Here is a 25884-nt window from a genome sequence, read left to right on the forward strand (position 1 = left end):
CATAATGGCAGGTTTATTATTTTTAGTTTTTCTCAATTTCTAGTGTTTTCTGAGTTTAACATAAAGAAAAGTGAATTGTGAAACAAAATTTGTAATTAATGCCTTAGTCATTGCATGATATTGTATGTAATTCTCACACAAAACATCGTTTTATGACCTGGTATCAAGTTACGACATTATAATTATAAATTAAAATAGTGACCTACTCGAATAATGTCTTAGGTGTTTTATATAATAATATATATAAAACAGTGTACTGTCTCAAAATGCTTTCTTTGACCTTCCTAGCACCAATATAGCAGACCATCTTACTAGACATACTGGATTGTGATTTCTCATTTCTAATTTGAATCTGTTTTCCATTATCTAACATATAATTATACAAATATTTCTCATGTTTAAAAACAAATTTCTATAGGGAAAATTTGTAGTTTCTTAAACCTTTGACCTTTGAAAACTCTAAATGAATATGTTTAACCGTAAATTACAAAAATATTTAATATTTTAGAAGGAATAAATTGAGGAACAAAAAGTGTTAGAACCTGTTTTTGTAGTCTATTTATACAGACGAGTTAACATATATTTGTGACTTTTGAGTTTGATTCTGAATGTACCGATAATAACGGCGAAATTATCCAAATTCCAATTACTGCATAAGATCTCAAACAAGTATCTAATCAAATAATCAAATTTTGATCATTACAGTTCATTAATCAAAGATCTGAGACAATGTTTTCGACTTGGATAAATAATCGATTAGTTACACTACTAGTAGTGTCATATATAATATTAATTTACATTTACCTACTAAAGCTTTATAGTTACCTTCTCAAACACACTTTTATATTGGATGTAAAGTTTTATGCTTGACAATATATCTTGTGAGTGTTTGAAAATTTATCTTATCGGTGTAACTTAATAACAGGATTGCAATTTATTCTAGATAAACTACTATATTTGTCTTGGTTTGTTCATGAAACAAATTTGAACATATCTGAATTCATTTACGTCAGATTGTTTATGGTTATCTGGTGATTTCAATGCTTTTTTGCGAATTATGTATAGTATCATTATGACATTAGGTACCAAAGGGCAATGCTCAGTCTCAATGCTACCACAATATGGAGCATGAATGGGTTGTTTCCTACGTTAAAACACAATAATATCTGGGATCTACATGCAAAGACTTGTGCAGACGACTTGTGCAGTAAGAGACTCGAGGGAACATTGTTGATTGTAGGACGAGATAGGACTGTAAGCCATCTGGAGACTGACAGGTCATTACAGCAGTATCTGTGTCGCACTGACAGACTTGGCGGTCTTTGTGATCATTTGCTGAAAATATCATAAAGCCCTTGTTGATTACTGACTTGAATCGCCGTCCTGCACAGTTGTGATTTTAAGGCAGTTTTTCATCAAAATATGAATTAAAATAATTTTTTAGGTAATAGATTTTTTATGTGAATTAAGGTAATGCCCGAAATAATTGAGTAAGGATTATAACAATAATTTTTTCTCAATTATTAAATTACACTAGGGCTTGTTTAGCTAGACAAGATCTAATCAATATATTTTTAAACCTCGGCAGGACGAGTCTAATAGTGAAGAGGAAGAGGAGCTGGAAGAGGAATTAATATTAACCGTGCTAAAATTCAATTTAGAAGGCAATGAGCTTAAATACTGATATTAAATGATGAATTTCATTTACTTTACGATGAATTAATTAATAAATAAATGAGTAATTAGTATATTTATTAAACCAGAATTGTGCATCAAATTACACAGTCTTTTTGCAATAATTAATTAGCGTGGGAGTTTTTTAGTGTGTTACATCCAACATAACTACTAATAGAGGATTATGAATTTTGTTAATTTTTACAGCTTTTAAATTGCAGCTTAATCTTAAGCTTACTTAAGCTAATCTTCTTCTTATTATTAGCTTAAGTAATGTAACTTGAAAAACTCTATAACATTGCGATAAATCAAGACATTGATATTTCGGACATTTGGGTTTGTAATAGAATGAGTTAACAGATCCAATAGTTAGAAATAAATCATTGTAAACACTACTAGATTAGAGAAGCGTTACGTTATTTTCCTTATTTCATAAAATGTTGTATTCTATTGTGGTTTATGTTTCCCTATTAATCTCCCCTAACACATTTTTCATGAACGTCAACTTTTGTCAGTTCAGGTCGGATGTTCATGTAAAGGTTTGTTCACATTTTGGTATACCTCACATTCTACGTTGAAAACACTTGTGAAACCTAACCATGTGTGACGCGAAGCGAAAATTTAATCTCCGTCCAAATTGTAAAACCATAGACAAAAAGTTAGTTACTTCAACAAGGAGTGACAGTGGTCGGTCACTCGCTCGCCAGGATAGCCACTGTTCGGAGAGAAACGCCCTCCCTGGCATAAAAATGGCCGTGATAGTCCCCTCCCTAGCGGCTACAGAGCGAAAACGCGTGACGTTACGTTCCGAAACGCGAAACGAAAGTTTTTTCCCTTGCATAACGTACATCCATTGCTTGGCATTAGAATTAATCACTTCAAAAAGTGCACAACAACTTTAATCGGTACGTATAATATCTGTTTCACTCTGTGCGTCGAGAGCATCTTAAAATACCTTTAAACTCAAAGAGCAATTTTTCTAAAGTAATCAGCAAACTTTATTATCTGTAAAATAAGCATCACTTACCACAGGAGTGTTTGGTAAACCTTTGAAATAGGTTTAACCTTTTAAGTACCTGTTATTTTGTTGAAATCTCCGTTTGTAGACGCAAGTATTTATTTATTTATTTCCAACGGCAGCAGCCATTGCTACAATTGATTACAATAATTACATGTATAATACAAGTTAGGGAAACGACAATACTTATATAAATATTATTTAATAAATACGCTAACTTATAAATAATTCAAATTTGCAAGTTTCAAGACGATACGCAGTTGCTATTAAATTACTACATTGTGCAACACAGTATATAGATATAAAAATGTTAATGATAAAGGTATTTTATATCCTTTATAGTGGAATTTTCATTAATTCTGCCACGCTTAAGTATCATATGTTGAGTCTCTGAAGTAAAAACAATTGCTATATTAAGGAATTTAAAACAATATATCGAAGTGTTACAAACAAAGTCCTTGATGGGATAGTAGTTAGCTGTCAGCCAAATTGGCAGTATTACAAGAGTATCATTTATGGTAATGGGTATGATCGATTGATTCAACTAATTATATGAAGGAATATTAAAGGAACTAATATTTATAGCCATTGGATAACACATGTTGTAAAAAGAACAGATACGTATGAATATTGAGGGAAGTGCGGAACATGTACGATTAAAATGAAAGTAAGAAACTGAGTAAAACATAAACAAATATACAGAATGTACTATTAGGAAATAACAAATAAAAATTAAAATAAGAGGTAACGAGAATCTATTCAAACATTGAAAGACACTCCATCAATGAATAACACGAATTTATAAAAATTGTAGTTTAAAGTTGAGATTTTAAATTTCCATTTCAGTACAATTTCTTCATTAGTGTTCAAATACTATGAACAATTATCGATCCATGTCTTTTCAGGGGGAGCGAGAACCACACAGATGTGAGTAACTCAAGTATATTATCCGGCATCAACTCTGTAATACTGGAGCGGATGTCAGAATTGATCAGAAGCAACTCGGGAACTACCCAGGTCTGGAGGTAAGTCGAGAACTGCATTATCATCCATCAGTCATTGTTGGTGAACCCAAAAATTATTTTACTGTAAACACTTTACATCAAACTCATCAAAACAGAAGTGCTCTACTTACATCTTAAAGTGGAACAAATAATTTTCGGTTTAAAGGGTGTTTTATTTTTATTTTTTAAAGGAACATATTTGCCACATTCATATATACCATTTCTTAAAACAAGAAACAAATTTAGAACTTTTATTACTCCTTGAGGAGTAAAAATTTAAAGCAGAAATTAGTGGAATTTCATAATCGGCCATTTCATGAAAAAGCTGATGGAGATAGATATGTATGACATGGAGGTATATTCTTTTTTTAAATCTAATGTCCTAAAGAAAACATTATTTTAAACAGATATATTTCTTAAATTAAATAATAAAAAATCACGTTACTCCCTGAGGCAATAACTATAAAAATACACATTATAATTTTCAACTGTCCTTATTTAGACATCGTTAAAAATTTTATACAGATTTCCAACGTGAAATGCTTATTATTCCTGGTAGTGTAATTAAAATTTTCAACTTTATTGCTTTCAAAAAAATTATGTTAAAAGGATAAAATAAGTCATCGATTTCATCACACTAATGACGCTCAGTTATAATTGTAACATTTTCCAACTGACCACTCAAAATGATAAATGGTTTTTAATATATAGTAATAAAAGAAAAGATTACATGGAATAGTTTACAACATTTATCTGGTTCTATTTGGGAGTCAACTCCAAATTACACGAGCTTTTTATCTATTTTATTTATTTCTTTAGTGTACTGTAAACTGATGTGATTCATTCTACAAAAGATGAGATGAATTAAATGTACAAGTGTACTGTGAATATACACGTCCTCTTCAATCTTCGAGTGCTATAACCTCCTCTGATTTAACATCGAAGAAGTGTTTGGTTGCAGGATTTTCAAGATTTTACTAATTTCCTTAAAGTTCTTGAAACATTTCTTGGAACCTGGCAAATTAAAAACATTCCTCAATTGACTACTCATAAATTTGCAGTTTATAAGTCGCTAGTATAAATTTTTTTGACTAATCAGTTTTAAATTTAATTTTAATTGGCGTTCATCATGTTAACTCACGTGCTGGCCAATTTCACGATCAATAACAAACAATTAACATGTACAAGAAGCCGGGGTGGGGGGTAATTTTGGAACTAAACTTCATAATCCCCAACATATTGCTACCAGTGTTCATTAAAACTGGCTTTAACTTTTGGAAAGGCTCGTGAGTGAAACAATCTTAATACTTTGGTAAACTTCCATCGTTAACTCAAAGACTGCAGACTGGGCTCACCCCTCGCTATTAAAACTTTTGCCTGACGTAAATTTTAGCCAAATGTAAGTTATAATAGTTGGCTGAGCGTTAGCGAAGCATATATCTCGAGTTCTGAATAATTTCCTTTCTGTTTATTTGTCTATCTACATGTCAATATGTCTGCATGATATCGCAATAATATATACACCATAACATTTACATGAGCCTAAATGTATATACAAGTAATATCGAGTTTCATGACGATGCATGTCACTCAAAGGGAATAGGTATCTTATATTGATATGGAAAACTTCATGGAAAGTTTCAAGTCTATCTTCTTTGCTAACGCAAAGACATTAATTCATGTAGATACTGTAAGGATTTACCATTTTTATCTTCAACGCTTTTTGCTTTAGCATAGTTACAGTTTGCCTGATTAAAAAGCGGTCTTCCTCGTGAGATACCTTTCAAAATAATATACACAAAAAATATATGAAATCTTTACAACACCCAAATTTAGCTGATCCAACATTTATAGGAATCCCTGACTATATTTAACATGGTGGTTTCGATTATCAACTGGTTCGTCGCTTTTGAACATATTAGTTATACAAATTTTCTGCCAACCTAACATTGTCAAGGAACTTTACACAACATCGGTGTATATGTTGGCCTAACCTTTTTAAATTTTTAGTTCATCTCTCCTTGTGAATGCATAATATCTTAATATTAAAATAAGGGTTTCAGCCACAATTTATTGCATTGAAAATATATGTTTTGTACTAAGTTTGGTCTATTGAAGTAGTGAATGTGTCTGCAGGACTCTGATGACGTACCACAACATGATGATAGCCTCGGAACATATCCTGCTGTTGGCCCTCCATCAGGTCTCTAGCCTCGCACCAGGCCACTCTAAACACGACACAGCAGCCAGACAATATCTGTTCTCTGCCAGGCTCTTCTGCCATTTTGACCCAGACTTCTACCAGATGTACGTCAGATTCTACTCCGCCCAGCAGATCGCGAGCAACAAGTAAGTGTTATTGTTCGTACGAGAGTATTTATAAATCTATATTAACATCGTGATTCAATCATATCTAATTCACTTGCTATGATAAGTTGTTTAGTGATTATTTACAAGACTGTTCTTAAGAGAACCTTGTGCTTTTCCAGATCATCGCCACACTCGCAAATGGACAGATCAGATTTTGAAGAAGCAATTCGTATTTTAGAGAATACGACCGAGTTTGTGAACCTAATAAAAAACTACCAGAACCATCTCATAGCTAACATTAGGTAAGTTGGAAAATCAAAATCTGCGAAGATAATGAGGCTCATGGTGATGACAATAATGGATTGAGATTGATAATGATAAATGTTTTCTAAAATAATGTTGTTCCAAGGTTTGCCCAATTAAAACCATAAGACGCCCTTCATCTCGACCTCCCTCAAAAATTACATGGCTGACGATCAATTTACTTCTTATACAACAACTCTCTATCGACTTAAATATAAGCCAGGTTGTGTAGTTGTACATATTAGTTCCTTTAAAAATATCTTAAAATAGTTTATTTCACCCTGAATCAGTATTAACTAAAAATTATACATCTGCACTATATAATTAAAGTGAAACTAACCTAAGGAATAAAATTTCAAATATTTACGTGAATGGGATCAATTATAAATATCGTAGAAATGTGTTACTGATTTTATTCATATCATCATAACTAACGCAAAATCTCTGTAATAATTTATCAATATAAAAGTAATTCCATGTTCTTTTTATCGCAAACAAATCTTATTGTGTAGTTTCATAAATTTCCGCTTTTAATGTATTCACTTATCCTTTTATGCAAAGAATGAGTGTATTCTAGTTCTAGCAGGAATTTTATTTGTATAACATTCCTTTCAGAATTTCTTTTAAGCGATTACGTTAAATAGTTGCATTGAACACAATGTGGTTCTTGAAAAATTCTATGTGTACAGGAATATTAATAGTAGTTCCATGTTCTTTTTATCGGAAACAAATCTTATTGTATAATATTATAAATTTCCGTTTTTAATGTATTTACTTACCCTTTTAAGCAAGGAATGAGTGTATAACTAACGCAAAATCTCTGTAATAATTTATCAATATAAAAGTAATTCCATGTTCTTTTTATCGCAAACAAATCTTATTGTGTAGTTTTATATATTTCCGTTTTTAATGTATTTACTTACCCTTTTATGCAAAGAAAGAGTGTATTCTAGTTCTAGCAGGAATTTTATTTGTATAACATTCCTTTCATAATTTCTTTTAAGCGATTACGTTAAATAGTTGCATTGAAGGAACTTAAGGTTTTTAAGTTTGGTTTAGTTTAAAATGAAGGTTGTGACATATTATGAGCAAGGGTTGCTGTGAGAGGATTTAATAATAGGTTAGATTGGCAGTACAATACCCTCAAATGAACCAACACATATTTTATTTGTGACATCTCATTAAATTGATTAAAAATTTTAATTAACAATTGATTGCGTCAACCGACATATTAAGCACAAATTTTAATACCTTAATACTTTGAAGACATATTTAATATTAAATTATTCATTACAATTTATTTTTAATTTAATTCATTATAACATTTACTAGTAATTTTGTAGTGTTGCAATAAATAGGAGTGCATGGACTAACGTGAAAAACTTTCTTTTAAAATAGCTAAACATTTACATGAATTTACATTTTCGAAATTGTAAACATTTAAATAGATAGGGAATTGCAATGAATCCTGATATATACTAAGTTCCTAAAATTACTTACATTTTATTTCACTTCACACTTAGTACGCCTAGAGATATTTTTCCGCACACGAACAAAAGCACTAGCACTCCCGAACGTCGCTTTCCGAATTCCCGTCCTCAACTCCTTCTCTCCTCCTTGTTCATCAGTTTTAATGTTATTCTCCCGTCAGCTCATTGACCACGCCTCTGCCAAATCTCTCCATCATAATTGGTAAGTACCAATTTCTCATATCAACATGGCTGCCCCTTACATCGTCGCACGGTTTTTTTTTTTTATATAAGCATTTCCGCTGCTTAAGCAAGCATTTCCTGTCTGTTCACTATCGGTGTCTGGGCGGATGTGCGTATCCACTTACATCCGGAGGATGTTTGTCTCGAATTGTAATACAAGACTTCCTTTCCAGCAACTATCTGTACATCGATTCTATGAATTTTATTTTACTAATAATTACATATGTCTTACAAACACAATGTGGTTCTTGAAAAATTCTATGTGTACAGGAATATTAATAGTAGTCAGAAACACATGATACATAGGCTTATATTCGGATATTTTGTATTTATTTCGAAAAACTAAACCGTAGTTAAAATATAAATGGAAGGTAGTGTACGAATTTTACCATCCATAAATAGAGGTCTGCAAGAAGAACTAGTAGGTTATAGCAGTTTTTTGAGCTTTAAAATAAAATGAATTGTGTTTTATATCCCTAATTGGATCTTTGTAAGCACGAAAGGGTATAGTTAACCACAATAAGCAGTTAATAAAAAAGTCAGGATTAAAAGATTTTGGCAACTGTCGTAAAATAGAGATTCTATAACTTTATGTTGTTTAACTTCATGTTGTTATCGATAAATACACGTTTAAGAACTTTTTATGTGAATAAGAGAAAATTACAGAATTGCAGATCACCAATGGCAAGTTCCTTTTGAACATTGATGTTACTTATTTTATTATCAATCGTACATGGTTTATTTATATCTAGTAACAACGGAGTTTTCTAAAACCATTGAACAAGTGAATTAGGCTCTATAATGGATTTCATTTCAAGTTCTAGCTGATGTTTTACATAAAGTGGGAGGAATAAATCTTCAAATAAGGAGACTTTTGAGTCATATACATTGAGCGATAAAGATAGGTAATTTATAAAGGGAGAAAATAGGCCCGAGAACTTAACCCTGTCGAATATCTTGACAGATCTCAAGAACATTTTCCAACAGCTTCAAATTACACTCGAAATTGATTCCCTTAACATAGTGGCATATTATGCTTGCAGTGGCTCGAGGAAAACTTCCACATGGAATTTTCAGCTAGCAAGGGTATATTTTGAGTTCTTATTATTTACTTGCAAATTCTTATGGGCTATTTGATGGATTGCCTAATTCCCCCAACAAAAACGATAACACAGCGAGCATCCTTATGGGTGCCATTACACATTTATTTCTTCCATAAGAAGAACCAATAACATGGTATGAAGAACATCTTAGTAACCTTCAGTATTAGCTTAAACCTATTTATTGAGCGACATTAAATTCGTACACTGTTAACGAAGTTTTGTTCAATGTCAGTAAATGAAAGTGGCTCGTACCCAGATACTTAGAGTATAAGTAAACACAGGTGGTTCAGTTGAAGCTTTTTCCATCATACTCCTCATGTTAATACCTATACAATACAAACGTAGTATATATTCTGATTGCGTGCTAAAATTTAACCTAGTGGTGCCTAATTGGAGACGGGGACTGGGCAATAGCCTGTAATGCTCTTGCTAATCCTGTTGAAGCTTGCATGCTGTTCAAAACCCCGGTCTCATACTTGGTACTTTGGTATTGAATACCACCTAAGCCATAAAATTCTTAGCTAATATTTTGATCTTCAACTAGAATATATCCAAGTGGTACGCCATCAGATACCGGGATTGGACACTGACCAATATTTAATCTTATTAAAATGATCACCATAGTGCTTCTGTTGGTGCACCCAAACGTACTCTAACATTACAAACTGCCGCTACCTTAGGTCTAAGAGGTATTGCATCAAAGAGAATTTGGCAATTATCATAACTTTATTCGTAGTGAACTTTGTGACGCTTTATTTATAGTATCCTAGTATTGCAGACCACCCAACACAACACTGATACTCTGTTCTCAGCCTGCAGGTGTCCAAGTGGCGTTCCGCCAGTTTTCGGGACCGGACGCTGACGGTTTCCCTCCTCTCTGTGATCCTCCTGGTGTCTGTGATTATCGTCTTGTTGGTGGTTCACGCTACCCACACTATACAGACGTATGCCAACACCCTGGTCCGCCGCACCGTCCAACTGCGAACGGAGAAGCGGAAGAGCGACTGTCTTCTCAGCCAGATGCTGCCCCTGCCTGTTATACGGCAACTGAAGCAACACAAGCAAGTAAGTGAGTTGCCATTTTTTGTAATTCACTATATAAGAATAAGTACACAAGACTTTACTGCGCCATTATGCGGGTTATGACAAAAGATTTGATATACCCCATAAATTTCAAACTGTCAAAATAATCATAATAGCGTCTGGTCTTTGTTATCCTTGAGTTGAAGCGCAACGTTTAGGAGCTATAATAATAGCGGCGACTATTTTCACATCCGCCACTTCCAAATTGGATAGAATTTTCAAAGCGTAAGGGAGACATTTGGCCACAATTTTAACTATTTTGTTCTCAGGAGTATATATTACACTTTATTCCGGCAAACGAACTGGAATAATAATTCCCAGAGTAATCGACAGTCTTAGAAGGTAATCATCCCATTACAAACAAAGTTATCTTAAAATATATTTCACAGTTTTATTCTTAAGAATAGAGCAGTTCAAAATAGTGTACCACATAACCTTCAAAAATTCAGAAAAAACTCAGAATTACAAAACTTAAGATGGCTGCATCTATCATCATAGCTTGTAAAAGTAGCGTCCTTTGTTTAAAGAAACCTGTTAAAAGTCGCCATTATGATTCAAACTAAATTAAATAGTTTATTCTCAGAAAAATTTTAAATATACACATTAATATATTCATTATATTAAAAATATATTATTACGTTAAAAATTTTGTGTTTAAAATAAACACAAAATTTAATTATTCTAATTTAATTATTTGAGAAATATTTCTTCCATCTTTGAGTTTTTAGGGGTCTAACTGAAAGTTTTCCTTGCACTGTTGAATAATGCGACCTTCAAATATTTCAATAATTGTAGAAAATTATTTTGAAATCTATATTTTAAACTTGTGATATTTATATTGGGACAAGTTTTAAATATTAGAGAGGAAAACTATATTCTCGTATGTTTTTCTGTAGTATACAAAATTTTGTCGATGTATATTCTACATGTATTATCATTATTCATTTTTCAAGTAGATATCTGATATGAATGATAGCACTATAATAAGAATGTTTCCTTATGGAGATCAACCTTAAAACTTTGTTCCACTAGTCATGCCTGGCTGGTGCAGGTTGTAGCTGAGAACTTCGAGAGTGTGACGGTGTACTTCAGTGACATAGTAGGCTTCACGAGGATCTCTGCCAAGAGCTCCCCTATGGAGGTGGTCAACATGCTCAACAATCTGTACCGCCTTTTTGACTCCCGCATCCAAAAGTACGACGTCTACAAGGTGGAGACCATCGGAGACTCCTACATGGTTGTCAGCGGGCTGCCGCAGAAGAATGGTACGTGCGTGTATTGTAATGATTCCTACATGGTCAACAATGGAAAAACAAAAGCGGTGCTTTATTATTTAGTGAAGTATTGAATTAGGGCATTGACAGTGTCCTCTCTATCTCTGTTGATATGTCACCTAATATTATTTTGTTGATACAACAACACATTTAACCGATCTATACCATATTGTTTGATACTGAAATCAGAAGTAGGACAGAGGCTTCGACCTATCCTGATTCAAACAACATTACCACTTTTAAATCGTGTAATGCTAAAAACTATATTGAGGAATTTTATGGAACGGTATGAAAATAAAAAAGGAAGAAATCTTTATCCACATACTAAGCCGTTTGCGAAGAACGGTTTGTAGCGTGTACGATGGATATTGTAAGACAGCTGAGTCAAAAGTGGCTGCTGCTTGGATGGGTGACGGCTAAGGGATCCTTTTCTTACGCACAGCCCGTCTAAACTGGCCAATAGCGGTGGTTCGGAAGTCATCTTTAAACCGTTGGTCCCCAGGTTAAGAGTCAGAGAAGATTCTACTTAAACTTACACCTCGTCTCGTGAAATAAGATATCCTTTAAGTTTTACATTTTTACTAACGCGAAAAATGCAAAACAACGAAAAAAATTTGTTTTTGGCTTGAAAGGATAGTAAACTATTTGGATTTTGCTGATAAAATCCTGGTAATTTCTTCGTTTTACTTTCTGGACTACATGACTAGAAATCTTGAGGTCCTCTATCTCTGTACTGATCTCATCCAGAAAAATCTAAGTCTAAAATATTATTCAAGACGATGGACGTGCGGCCAACGGCTTTTTTATTTTGAGTAGTATAATTTGTGTTACAAATTTAATTAAGTTATTTAATTATTTTTTGTGATTCTTTTTATATTTTTATAAGATTATAAAATGTGAAACAATTAAAAATTAAACTGATATTGAGCTAATCAGTATCTTGTAAACTAGCCTTGTCAGATAACTTATCTTTCACTAAACATCTGATACCAACAGTATGCGCAGCGAAATGCCAGTTAGTTGTAACAACCTCCGAACAGTAGAATAAAAATTTCCTCCAAACAATGATAAACAAAACGAATATTTATGAATCGTTTGACGAAAACCGCGTAGTACAAAATGAGTGATATTTACGAAATTAGTACAAATTGAATTTTGTTTCATTAAGTAAACAGATAATTCGTTGGTTTTTTTAATTGATCCGAACCCTACACCTCTTACTTGTTTGTCTTAAAAATTGTATTATTGTAATATTTAAGAACTAGAAGAAATATAATGAAGGTTTCATGGAAAAATTATATTTTTAGAGTTTTATTATAAAGACTAATAAGATACCTGTAACAGCTTATTGAGCGCAGCAAGCTAACGACGCAACCAATAACTAGGTAACTTATCCACATTGGTTTACAGGTCTTGTGTTGGTATGATATTTAATCTTTGCTGTACTTCTTATAGTTTCCAGGATCCTTTCAGTGTGCATAAGATTTGAAAACAGAGTATTAAAAATTTTCGATTATGGTGGTTTTTTATTTAGGCTAATAATCTGAGAAAATAAAAAAAATGCCACATAAGTGTGATTGCAATAGGCCAAATTCTATTAAACCTACTTAAAATAAACTACTGATTGATAACGTTTACTGGGCATTGTTTTCCACTGTAATAGACTCGTATAGGAGGAATATAGCTTAAAAATTGTCACCCAAATAAGATTCTTTGGATCGGAATATAGTTTCAGAATGAAAGTAGATTGAGTCGGATATACAAATACATGAAATCTAAAAAGTTACTATAGTAAATAAACACTTATAAATGAGGTGTTTCCCTTAAGTTCTGTTCCAGGCAACAAGCACGCTGCAGAGGTTGCCACGATGTCACTGGACCTGTTGTTTAGTCTGGAACACTTCCGGATTCCTCACCGACCTCATGAGTCCCTGGAAGTCCGGGTGGGACTCAACACTGGACCTTGTGTCGCCGGCATCGTAGGTACCACCATGCCGCGCTACTGTCTCTTCGGCGACACTGTCAACACTGCTTCTCGTATGGAATCCACAGGGGAAGGTAAACTTTGACAATAGTTAACTTCTTAAATCAGAAGCCTTTTAATTTTTGTGGACTTTAGATTTATAGATTTCATATTGTATATTTTATGTTCATAATTTCTAGTTTTTAATAATTTAAACTACCTAATATATATTGGTACAATCAGTAGTTTTATCCTTAAACATTTTGTATGTAATGTTTTCTCCATAGAGATTATTGATTTTAAAACAATCAGTATACCCAAATACTAATAAAAACAAAATACAACAAATTGAGACAAATCCTCACACTATTAATGAGCCAATTAATCATAAAAAAATTTACCATTTCCAATTCTAGTTTTTATACTGTCAAAAATTGTCGGGCGTATTTCTCAGAGAACATTTTTATATAAACTAGGCTTAAAACTATCATGTATATTACCTTTTAGGTTAGTATCACTTATATATTTTCCATATAATTTACGTTTTACACCTACTGAAATTAAAAAATTACTCTATTAAAAAAAAGATAATTAAGAAATCACTAGAGCAGTATTTTAAAGTAAAATGAGTAAGGTTTTAGGTTTAGATATATATGTTTATATATATGTATATAATATATAACGAAATAGGAATGAACGGGTGCCTTCGACCTGGGCATACTGCTCTCTTTGAGATAGATAAGAACCACTGTAATGACATGCTATCCAACCCAAGGTCCCTCAGACAATCCAAAAGGTGTGGATGACTCACCCAGTCGAATGCTTCGTTTGATCCATCAGTCTTGATCCCAGCGTTCCCTACACTAATACATTTAAACGTGTGACGAGGAGAGCAACAAAGCACGTGTCGATTATGAGGCAAAATCAGTGAATTATTTTGAGAGGGTGGGCAATTGACGAGCAAACTGGAGAGACTTCTATCAAGGATCACTATGGCTCACGCTCCTCCGTACCCAATTATACCGGTAGGGGTAGGTTGTATTGTTTCGACCAATTAGGGACAATATGGGCGGTCACCTGATCATACAGCAATAATCTAACTATTTGTAGCCATCCCGTTTCTCTCATTCAGAATAATATATAAATCAACACAAGTAAAACTATTAATCTTGGATTGAATTGAATATTTTTGCCGTAGTGGAGGAGTATTATAAATATTATATAAGTAAAGATTTAATCTGCACCATGTCATTAGGCATGTCTACTTTGTTTTGTTTTGTTTTTTTATGTTTCCACAAATCAAGCAATGTTCCATTAAGCAAATGACCTATTACTGTACCTATGTTGCAGCAATGAAGATCCACATGACCAGCGAGACCAAAGATTACCTGGAATTGGAGGGCGGCTTCTACATGGAGTTGAGAGGTCAGATGGAGATCAAGGTGGGGGATCTACTTTAGTATCTGAGAATATGGTATCAAATATTAAAAGTAATTGTGAGTTTTTTCTGTTTCGTACTCAGATAGCCATTATCTAATACAATATACATATCTTGGTAAAAGTTATGATAAAAATATTATTAAATATTTAATTAACAATAATATCAAAATATAAACCATGTTAACAAAACACTTTTAAATCGGTTGCATCGTAGAACATTGCAAAGACCTAACGTATTTTAAAAGCGGATTGCCTTTAATATGAATAAATGATTTATTTCCATCAATAAAATAATTTTTAAAGTAACACTTTTATAACCCAGGAAATAATGCTGGTCAGTATCAAGTAAGCGACCAGCATGAAAAAAATATACATCTATTCAAAAAGAAATTAACAAATTTGAGTCCAGTTCTACTTTAAAAACTAAGAACTAAGAGCTCTCCGCAGCGTCCAAATAACACCATGCATCTAATATAACTAAAAAAGAAAACAAACTAAATAAAAAACAAAAATACAAAGCATTTCTTCTTAAACTAAATAGGTCTTTTCCAAAGTATTATCTTCTTATACAAAATAATATATATGTGTATATCTGTAGTGTTTTTAACATAAGACTTTGTAGTTGGTTATAATTAAAAAAAAAGAGAGAATAAATAAATAATAAAATGAAACTATGAGAATACTATTATTATTGTTGGGTTTTTTTTTTTTTTTTTTTTTTTTTTTTTTTTATACACATACATATATAAGTACAAAACTAGACTAAAAAGGAGTTTAAGAACTCAATGCACTTATTTTTGAAAAAGCCATTCTTTTAATTTTTTTGAAAATAATTTAACAATGCTAATTTGTTTTGTTTTAAGCGGCAATTGGTTGAAATACTTGGGTCCATTATAAAGAAATGATTGTCTGAGCACAGTTTTGTTGACCTTTGGAATTCTATAAGTTATTTTTTGAGTGTTTCTTGTAGAGTAATAAAGGTTGTTTGTCCCCTGATTTCCGCTTCTAATGTAAAATAATCTTAGGACTTTGAATACAAAAAGATGTTGAACAGGTAGAATATTTAATGTAAACGAATAACGGAAATGAACTTTCTTGTTTTTGTTTGTTTAAGATTATTCGCAAATAATGGTTTTGTGTTATTCTCAGTCTATTTAACAGGTATTTTGAAGCATTTCCCCAGCAAATTATTCCGTATTGGATACGTGACTGAATTAACCCAAAATAAAGTGATCGTAAAAGAGATTCATTACAAAAATTCCTTAAAAAATAAAATTTTCGAATACTGATGGAAATAGATTTATGTAATGCAATAATATGATGTTGCCAAGTTATTTTTTCATCTAAAGTTATTCCCAAATATTTGACAAATTTGACTTTTTCTATAGATTGACAGTTACAATCGATTAATCGATTTGTACATGTGTAATCGTGATATAAAATATTTTTTTCAAAGTCAAAGCCTCTTAAATCGAAATTTACATACTTTGTTTTGCTGACATTTAATTCCATTTTATTTAATGTACACCAATTTCTCAAAGTTTTCAAGTCTGTGTTTATATTTTCCCAAATTACATTAATGTTGCTATGCGAATAGAATAGCGCAATGTCATCCGCAAAAGCGTTTACTTGTCCAAGAAAATTTTGAGAGATGAGATCATTTATAAAGATCAGGAACAGATTTGCTGAAAGTACAGCTCCTTGAGGCACACCTACAGTGACCGGTAGTGGCGGGCTAAGGCTGTTGCCGACCTTCACCCTCTGAGTGCGGCCTGTAAGGTAACTTCGAAACCAGTCCAAAGCCACACCTCTTACACCCATCGCTCTCATCATTTTCTAATAAAGTGTCATGGCTTACTAAATCAAATGCTTTTTTGAAATCAATAAAAACACCTGTTATTTTATTATTTTGATTAATACTACTATAAATGCTATCAGTTACTTTTATTAGTGCGTCCTCCGTGGATTTTCCTTTTATGAAACCAAATTGGTTGTTACTTAATAATGAATTTTTTTGCTTATGTAATTAATTAATCTGATTCTCATGGCTTTTTCAATTATTTTAGAAAATACTGATAACAGGCTTATGGGTCTTAGATTATTTACATTGTGAACATTTTCCTGTTTTAATAATGGCACAACTATACTAAGCTTTAATTTGTTTGGAAATACTCCTGTGGTAAAGCTCAAGTTGATAATATAGGAGAGTAATGGAGCAATTTCATCTGCAATACGTTTGACTAAAACTATATTGAAGCTATCATATCCCGAGGATTTTTTATTCTTTAAAACTGCTAATTATATTTCTTACTTCATTTGTTGTTACTGGGCTTAAAAATAAAGAGTTCAAACTGGATTGGGGATACTTATATTGTGTACGTGGAACGATATTGTTTGTGCCTATTTGTGATTGTATGTTTACAAAATGTTTATTAGCCTCTTCAGCAATCATTTCCGGATTTACAAGAATTGTACCGTCTTCAAGTATTAGCTTGTCCACGGTTTTTACCACCCGGCCTCCAGTTAAGTTGTTTATTATTTTCCATTGTTGTGAAGCGTCTCCATTACAATTGGAGAGTTTATTAGAATAATATTCATTTTTTGTTAAAATCGATTTTGTTTTTTAAATCTTTACAAAATGTACTATAGTAAGTTAAAAAATGTGTATCGTATGGCCTTTTTTTTTGATATTTTATACAACTTTTCTTCTTTTTTCTATGTTTTTTTAACAAATTGTTAGTTATCCAAGGACTTCTAGTTCTAGCTTTATCTATCTTTTCACATTTACTTTGAGACTTTGTATTATTGTTAACAATATTGCTTAGTGTTTCGTGAAACTTATCGTAACATTCATTAACATTATTCATTGTGTAAAACTCATCCCAATTAACATTTTTTAACTGAAGGCTAATACTATCATAGTCAACTACTGTTTTTGTTTGCAAGCTGAGATTTTTATTTGTTTTCAATAAGCTAACTTCTTTTTGTTCCATGATTAGTCCTATAATGTAGTGATCTGTGATATTTATATCAAAAGTTGCATATTTAAATGTGTTTATATTTCTGTGTTTTATAAAAATGTGGTCAATACAAAGACTGTGTCGTTTGCGTAATTCTAGTCGGAGTGTTTAATTATAGATGCAAAACCGTTATTATTCATTAAACTTAAATAGTGTTGTGTGTGTGTGGATGATAAGTCTAACAAGTTAATGTTAATATCTCCAATAATAATAGCGTTTTTGTTTATATTTGACAATATGACTTCTAGTTCCGTGTAAAAAGTATTTTCTGAGAATTCATGTAACCTATACATACATAATAAATTGAAGTATATTTGTTAAGTTTTATTTCAAGTAAAAGTACGTCAGCCGTTTGCATATTTACGTTGTAAATTTGTGTAACATTAATATTATTTTTTACAAAACAGACAACGCCTCCAGCCCTGTAATTGTCATTGCAGTGATAAAACATGTCGTAGCCCTCAATTGTGTATAAGCTAGTTTCATTACTACTGATCCATACTTCACTTAATACTATAAAATCAATTTTATTTTCTAATTGGCATAATTCTAATAAGAAGTTGTTAAAATTTTTTCTCATGCTTCTAATGTTGGCATATATGAAAAATAAGTTATCTTCATTACTGTGAGACGAAAAGAAATCGCATTTTAGAGAATTAAAAATTTGTGTGTTTTCAGTACTCATAAGGGGAGCCAAAAATATAGGATAAAACTAAACTTTTTTCCAGTAAATTTATATGGTACTATTTAAAAGATAATAATCTTAGACTACATTTAAAGAAAGCTTCTGTCCTTTGTTGTGGCTTCACTTTACAACTTACTTGAGATTGTCAATGTCACTGTAGCTGTGGATTCTCGTGCATCTTTCTCCGTCAGTTTTCCTTGCGAAAAATTTTCCATCCCGACACCACGCATACTTGTAGCCAATGTCTTTGCACTTCTTCTTCAGGTTGGATAGGATGAGCTTGTTCTCTGGAGAAAGATGCTCGTTCACGTAGATCTTGTTGGCAGGGTAGGCTGCGTTGACGTCTTTGGCAGTGATGGTCCTCTTCTCCTTGTACTTGCAGATCCAGGCGTCCCTGGTGATCTTGCTCTGGAACTGGACGACCAGTGACGGGACTCTGTCGCGCTTGTACGACGGTATTCTGTGCGCCGCCATCACCTGGCTCTCCTCCACTGCCACGCCCAGCGTTGCTCCCAAGTCTTGGACGATCTGGATGATGTCTTCTTTAGGAGTTTCAGGGATTCCACTCACCTCAATGTTTGTTCTTCTTGTATACTGCTCAAGGGACCTGAGACGCTCCTTAAGCCCGTCTACCTCACTCTGTAGCATGTTGTTTTGTTTTTCTTCAATTCTAGTTCTCTTTCTTCATAGCCGTCAGGTCTGTTTGGATGGCCTTCATTACTATGCTGGACTTGTCCACAGCATCAGATAAAAACTCAATTGAAGTCTTAATATCACTTACTTCTTTTCTGAAGATCTGGATCTCTCTCCAAACACCTCCTTCTTAAATTCATCTAACACTTGGATGAGGAATTCCTTGGTTAGATTCGAAGATGCTGACGAGCTGATACTGCTGGTTGCTGAGGCAGACTTTCTACACTCTTTGCAGAGCCATTCCTTACTTGCAGATCTTGTTTTCTTAACATCTACGTCGTCTTTAATACACTGCAAATGGTAGCACCGTTTGCAGTTAGCACACAACACTTCACTTCACTACTGTCACTTTCGCACGTCACACTACAGACGCTGCAGATTGCAGGCATTATTAAAATTTTTTAAACAAGAATACTCGTTGAATATTAATTTGCTAAACGAGTCGAATCTCGTCGATGCAGGAAGCGACTTTGTACTACGGAGAGATAAGACGCAAGCTCTTATCTGCTCGGCTGACGGAGCTGGACGGATATATCCGTCTACATCGCAATACTTCTTAAACTAGTTGATTAGGTTTATACAGGGGTTTTTTAGAGGCTGGCACACCTTCAGAAATTTGTAGAAACATACGTAGAAGACAAATAGTCCATTCAATCATAATATATCTTATCTCGCTTCATGTGTAGACTGTGTGTTTTATTGTCAATCTGTCCATTATATTCATATTTAAATTATAAAATTTAATATTGTTCTTTAATTTTTTTTTTATTCTAGTAATTTAGTTTGGAAAACTTTTAACAGCCGTTAGTTCAAAAATAAAAATTACGTTATGTTTTGCTTTTACATGTTTCAGTAGTTTAATATAAATGAGAAGATCTACATTGTTCGTATCAAAAGTCTTATAAGATGTAATTTTGTATTAAAACGCATGTCGACTTTATGTTTATGTGAAAGTTTTTGCTTTTTGATGTCTCTAGTATTATTTCCTGATGTCCTTTCGAACTCTTACAAAACACTATGCATACACAAAAACGTTTAACAACAGAATAACATGAAACAATTACACCAACCCGATTGCTGCTATAAGAGTCAATGAGTTTTAGAGGCTACTGAAGAATATTTCTATACATTTCTGGCTAACCGCTGGTTTGAAAACCTTCAAATTCCTCAGTGACGTCTTGTTGCAGGGCAAGGGTATCATGAACACATACTGGCTGACGGGAAAAGAGGGAGGCGTTGGCTCGAGCACCGAGATCGAGTTCACCGAAGACTGCACCTACATCCCAGAGTTCCTGCAGATCATCGGTACTCCGACTCCACAAGACGAGGAGCTGCTGCCGCCATAGTATCAGGATGTTCGGTGTCTGGACGGCAGCCTCCTCGCCCCCAACACCGACATAGAGATGTGCGAGCGCAGATTCTCATTGTTCTCTCAGAAAATTAATATTTTCGGTAACCATTGAATACGACGGTCTACTGTCCTCTGTCATCGCTTCAGAATGAATCAAGTTGCTGCTGAATATGAAAGTTTTACTTTGCCAACAACTTTAAATGGCAAATTTCTAGCCAATAATGGTATAAGTCCATTCAACAATTATGAAAGCGTCTATAGTGTTGGTGATAGTGATAAATGGTGTTTTAATAACGGTATTAAATAACATTCTTTTATAAACCATAGATTTGTAACATGCATTGGTTTTCTGAGATTCCGAGATAATAAATGAGGGCTTCTAGTGAGGAAAGAATAAATATGAATACAATTTTTACATGAGCAAATGGATGAAGTATGATATCATTAATTGATAGAAACACTCTTACGTATACGTTCACTACAATTAAAAAAGCTCATTTCGTTACTAAACGTATATGTTATTAGCGATAACTTTCCGCTTTGCCAAACTGTCTTCCCTCTATGCATTTTCTCTTTTAAGCAGGCTGCAACGTTCCTATTGTAATGAATGAAAGTTGTGTTGCAAGGCCTTTAACACAAAATGAACACTGAAATATGGATTGTCATGTCTTCTAGGCGAAATAAATAATTATCCATATGATAGGAGTCCAAAGTAAACTGAAGTATACAAAGCACGAAATCAAATCACGTGCTCTGGGACATATTATTTTATAGCATATCAGTAAGTACTACGATTACGGGGAGACGATACTACCCTCCCCCCCACCCACAACACGAGTGTAGTACACATGAACTCGTCCAACGAGTAGAAAACTTTCGAAACTAAAAAGCGTCTTAATTTTGATTTAAATGTTCTTTCAGAATTTTCAAATCGAATGCCGTTCGAAATTATATTTAGTATGGAGACACCCTGAGAGAGTAGGGCTATAGTTGCCAACCTGTGAGGTACTGTTCTGTACACATGTTTTATCCGGTGTTGTAATCCGTGTACACCCACCTTGTATCGGGTGGCTTTTAATGTTAAATAAAAGTGCATATTTCTTAACGTACAGATCCTCCAGTGTTAGCAATCCTAGTTTCCGAAAGCCATTACGGCACTGCTTCATAAATTTATCGTTGTCAATAATCAGTATGTGTTTTTCTGAAGAAATTATATACGATTGAAATTAGCCTGTGAGCAGCTACCCCACAAAACAATGCAATATTGCAGATGGCATTGAATCAGACCGTATAAAGCTATAAGCAATACCTCCTTTGGACAATGTTCAGAAAGTAATCTAAGCAAGTATTCCTAATGACACCTTTTTACTAACTATACCAACATGAACGTTACTAGTCCCCATCAGCTCGTTATTAACGGCATTCCGAGAAATTTAGTGAAGCCGGCTTCTTCAATAGTATGGTCTATTACTGTAGTCTGACGGCTAAAATTCAGAGCGGCACTTCTTTAAAATACCATGAAGTTTGAATTTGGGGAATTACTTTAAGATTTTTATCTTCAAAGTATTTAATGTAAGTGTTGATTCCTTCAAATTAATAAATAATAATTTGCTAAATTTCATTGTAATTGAAACAGAGTCGTGGACAATTTTTTCAATTCTAATGAGAGAATTCAAATCATTTACATGCTTCAGGAATAAGATAGGGCTGAGAATTGATCCCTGAGGACTTCGTATCTCAAAAGTTGACTATACGAGAAATCGCTCCAATGACTAATAAGTTCATTATTGTTCCAGGAGGATATTATGACAACACAATCGAAATCCTTGGACAAGGCTATAAAGACACGTAATGTCATATTGTGCTTATCTAAGTTGCTCATAATCATTTCCAATAAGTGGAGGATTGCGTCAACAATTGATTTTCATTTTTGGACAATTGAGCTATGAAAAAAATTTTGTGCGAACGACCATTCTGCGCATGAAAATTTACTCAAAAACTTTACTTGACACTGGCATGATTGGTATTGGTCTATAATTGTTTGGTTGTTGTAAATCTCCTTTGTTAGAAATAGGAATCACTTTTGCAACCTTGGGAGAATATGGAAAGATGCCGGTTTAAATGAAAGATTGATTGATTGAGTGAAAGGGGCACGATATCATTGTGGAATCTTTTCAGAAGCCATGTTGACAAGCCGTTATTATCCAATGATTTCTTTGCACTCAGATCGCAAATAACCTTAAAGACCTCCTGCTTAGTTACTTGACTCATTACAGGAACATCAAGTTGGCGGATTTTACTGCGCAGGAACCGCTATTAGCAAAAAGTGTATTAAGGATTAAACCATTGGGATTCAAAGGCTTAGTTGTACTATTTGCTTGATATCTTAAACGAAATGCTGATTACCATATGTGCGCCTTTATATTTTTTTAAAATCGGCCACCGGTGTTATAACGTGGAGTGGGACACAAGGCCATTTGCAAGTAGCAGGAAGGAAATGTGTTACCTATAGAAGGTTATATGAAGGTTTACTCCACTAAAACAAGGCTTTAATTAAAAAGAACTATTTACTTTTATTATGGTCCATAACTTAAAAATGGCCTCCCTAGTATTGTACCTGATACATGTCACAGTATTAAAACTATATAATTTTGTTGCAATTATTTTATTTTTGTATTTTTGTCCGCAGTAGATACCTTCTTACCTTAGGCACCATTGGTTGTGTATATTGGTAGACGTTAGTTCATTGTTGGTAATTTAATACCACTATTTTCATACTATTTTCATTATATTGTTGTGTCAAATGTACTTTAAAGTACTAATGTAGTATTTCACATGAAAAAAATAACTGATCTTACTTCCGATTTGTTCCTAGTTTCTGAGTAAAATTACTTACCTGAGGTCATAATTTAGTTGCAATACGTATTAAAAAATCTAAATCCAAAATGAATGCTTTTGATATTAATTTTATGTTTCCAGAGACGAAAATAAGACTACTATAACTTTATATTTTCATCAAAATGCTGCAAAGTTTATTTGTTTTAATATCGGTTATCAACTAGAATTAATCTTTCGTCCTTGTAAATACTTATACATAGTAGTAAAATCATTTATCTTTTTATAATATTACTATTTAAAATAGTGTTTAAGAACCTGATTACGATTAAATGCTGTATCTGTGATATTTGTATTGATTTTTACCATTATTTTTATAATCAATTATGTCATATAAGTACAGTATACTATAATTTTATAAGTTAAGAGATAAGCCATTTCTTGATAGCTATAATAGTTTACGTGATTGTTGATCTCCTATTCAGCTCTAATGTAGCTGTTGCTGAGTAGTGATGTAGAATTTTTACAATGTAAAGTTATCAAGTGTTAGAGATTTAATTATAATTTTAGATGGGACTCTGAAAAATAAAATTATGATCTAGGATCTTTGTATTATTGGAAGTATTACACCAGTGCTTATTACAGCTAATAGATTAATCCTTGTTATTGTTCCTGTTAGAAATAAAAATACAAGCAAACGGAATTATTTTACAAAATAACACGTAACTTCAATCACCTAATTCGTGGTCTAATATACAATATACCGTGTCAAACTTCATAAACAACGCAGATATTATAATAGAAAACAATTTCAGTAAAAGTATGAATTACATCGAAAACAACGCGGAGTACGTCATTACAGTTCAGGCGTTTCTACTTTCTTGTACAAAAACCCAGTATCGTTATATTTACCAGTGTTAATTCAAGTCCAATTATGAGTCTTGCTCCTAATATGAGACCCCTTTACTACCTCCATCATGTGCTGCTATCTTTTTGAAACCAATGTAAACTGTGGTATGTCATGTCACTTGTCATATGTGAGTTTTTGATACTCAGCAGTAGTGAAAAGACCTCACATTTTACTGCATTAGAACATTGGTCAACTTCAAAAACTAATATTCCCTTCTTTTTGTGCAAACATTATGGGAGGTATCCCATTTTAAAGTCAATAGTTATTACACATCCAAACACTCTTTAGTTTTTCAAGCAAATTACATATTTTTTAAACTTTTAACCAATGGTATAAACAAATTTGATATTTTTTCGAAAAACTTGTAAAATATAAAACAATTTATAGCAGTTTGGATCGTATTAGTCGTGTTTTAAAAATTAGCCTCTCATATGTTTATCCCTGGAAGTAAATTCCTAAAAGTATTTTAAGTTTAACAGCTGTGATTTGGGTTAGAAAAAGTTAGTCAGTGTAAAGCCGACTTCTAATAAACGGAACATTTCAGCGTTTAACGTTTTATTACTTTTATACAGTTTTCAGTCCTTACAATTTTTTCGGTTTTTATTTCTTTCACGATCGCATTTGGCTGTAAAATGCGTTCTACTAATAGCATTTGGTATCTTAATCAGCCTCATTAAGTTTTGAAATTTAGTTGAGAATGACATAATATATTTGTTACAAAAGTCAGCACAATATCACAGTATGTCACAATAGAAAGTCTATTACGAGAAAGGGTTTCATTTAAGGATCGTGGGTTACTCGTTCCTTAATTCAACTGCAAGGGGGCATCCTTCTTTTAATCCTTTTTTGGATAAAAACAATAAATAAACTCACCAAAGAAGCACATGCACTTGTTGTTACCTGTTATTTTAGTGGTAACTGCTACTCATACTAGATATGTTTAAGTCCTTTGAACGTGTGAATCTTATCTTTCATGACTTGTGATCTAGAGCTGACTATTTCTAGTATACCAGTTCAGTGGCGTTACTAAGGGAGAAAAAGAAGGGATAAAACCCCCTATCCAAACACAGCCCTTAAAATTAAAGAAATATATAATTATAACAAGATTACAACTTATTTGAATTACAACTGTGAAAGGTTTTTTAATTTTAATTACGACAATTTAATTTATGTAAATGTTATTTTCTAGGTTTATCACAAATTCTTCGGTGTGGTGTGCACTTTAATCAGGCTCATCCCCCTAAAAATATTTCCTAGTTACGCCTCTGAGCTGGTCTGTATTAATGGCTGGTTCACTGGGGGGATGGACAGTCATACAATATTATTGTGTGAGAAAAGTTTCCTTTCCTCAACCAGATCCTCTAACCTTTATCATTCATCCTCTTGAACACCGTATGGCTCATCAATATGTAAACCAGTAGAATCATTAAAAATTCCGGGTTTTTTAATTCTTTACCAGACATCAGAAAGTGAGCGAAAAAGTTTACAATGAACATTATAGCGTAT

At 32.9% G+C, this 25884-nt stretch overlaps 1 protein-coding gene across 1 annotated transcript; it reads left to right on the top strand.

Annotated features, from left to right (window-relative positions):
- Positions 1 to 1095: 1095 nt before the first annotated feature.
- Positions 1096 to 25486, top strand: LOC124371960 (receptor-type guanylate cyclase daf-11-like). The gene is made up of 9 exons (XM_046830328.1): positions 1096 to 1277; positions 3598 to 3717; positions 5833 to 6045; positions 6186 to 6308; positions 9937 to 10189; positions 11259 to 11472; positions 13321 to 13539; positions 14795 to 14886; positions 20470 to 25486. The coding sequence occupies exons 1-9, from the start codon at positions 1096 to 1098 to the stop codon at positions 20626 to 20628; spliced, it is 1575 nt and encodes a 524-aa protein (XP_046686284.1). The 3' UTR covers positions 20629 to 25486.
- The last annotated feature ends 398 nt before the right edge of the window (positions 25487 to 25884 follow it).

This window comes from Homalodisca vitripennis, unplaced genomic scaffold (genome assembly GCF_021130785.1).
Source record: "Homalodisca vitripennis isolate AUS2020 unplaced genomic scaffold, UT_GWSS_2.1 ScUCBcl_2281;HRSCAF=6867, whole genome shotgun sequence".
Lineage (NCBI taxonomy): Eukaryota > Metazoa > Arthropoda > Insecta > Hemiptera > Cicadellidae > Homalodisca > Homalodisca vitripennis.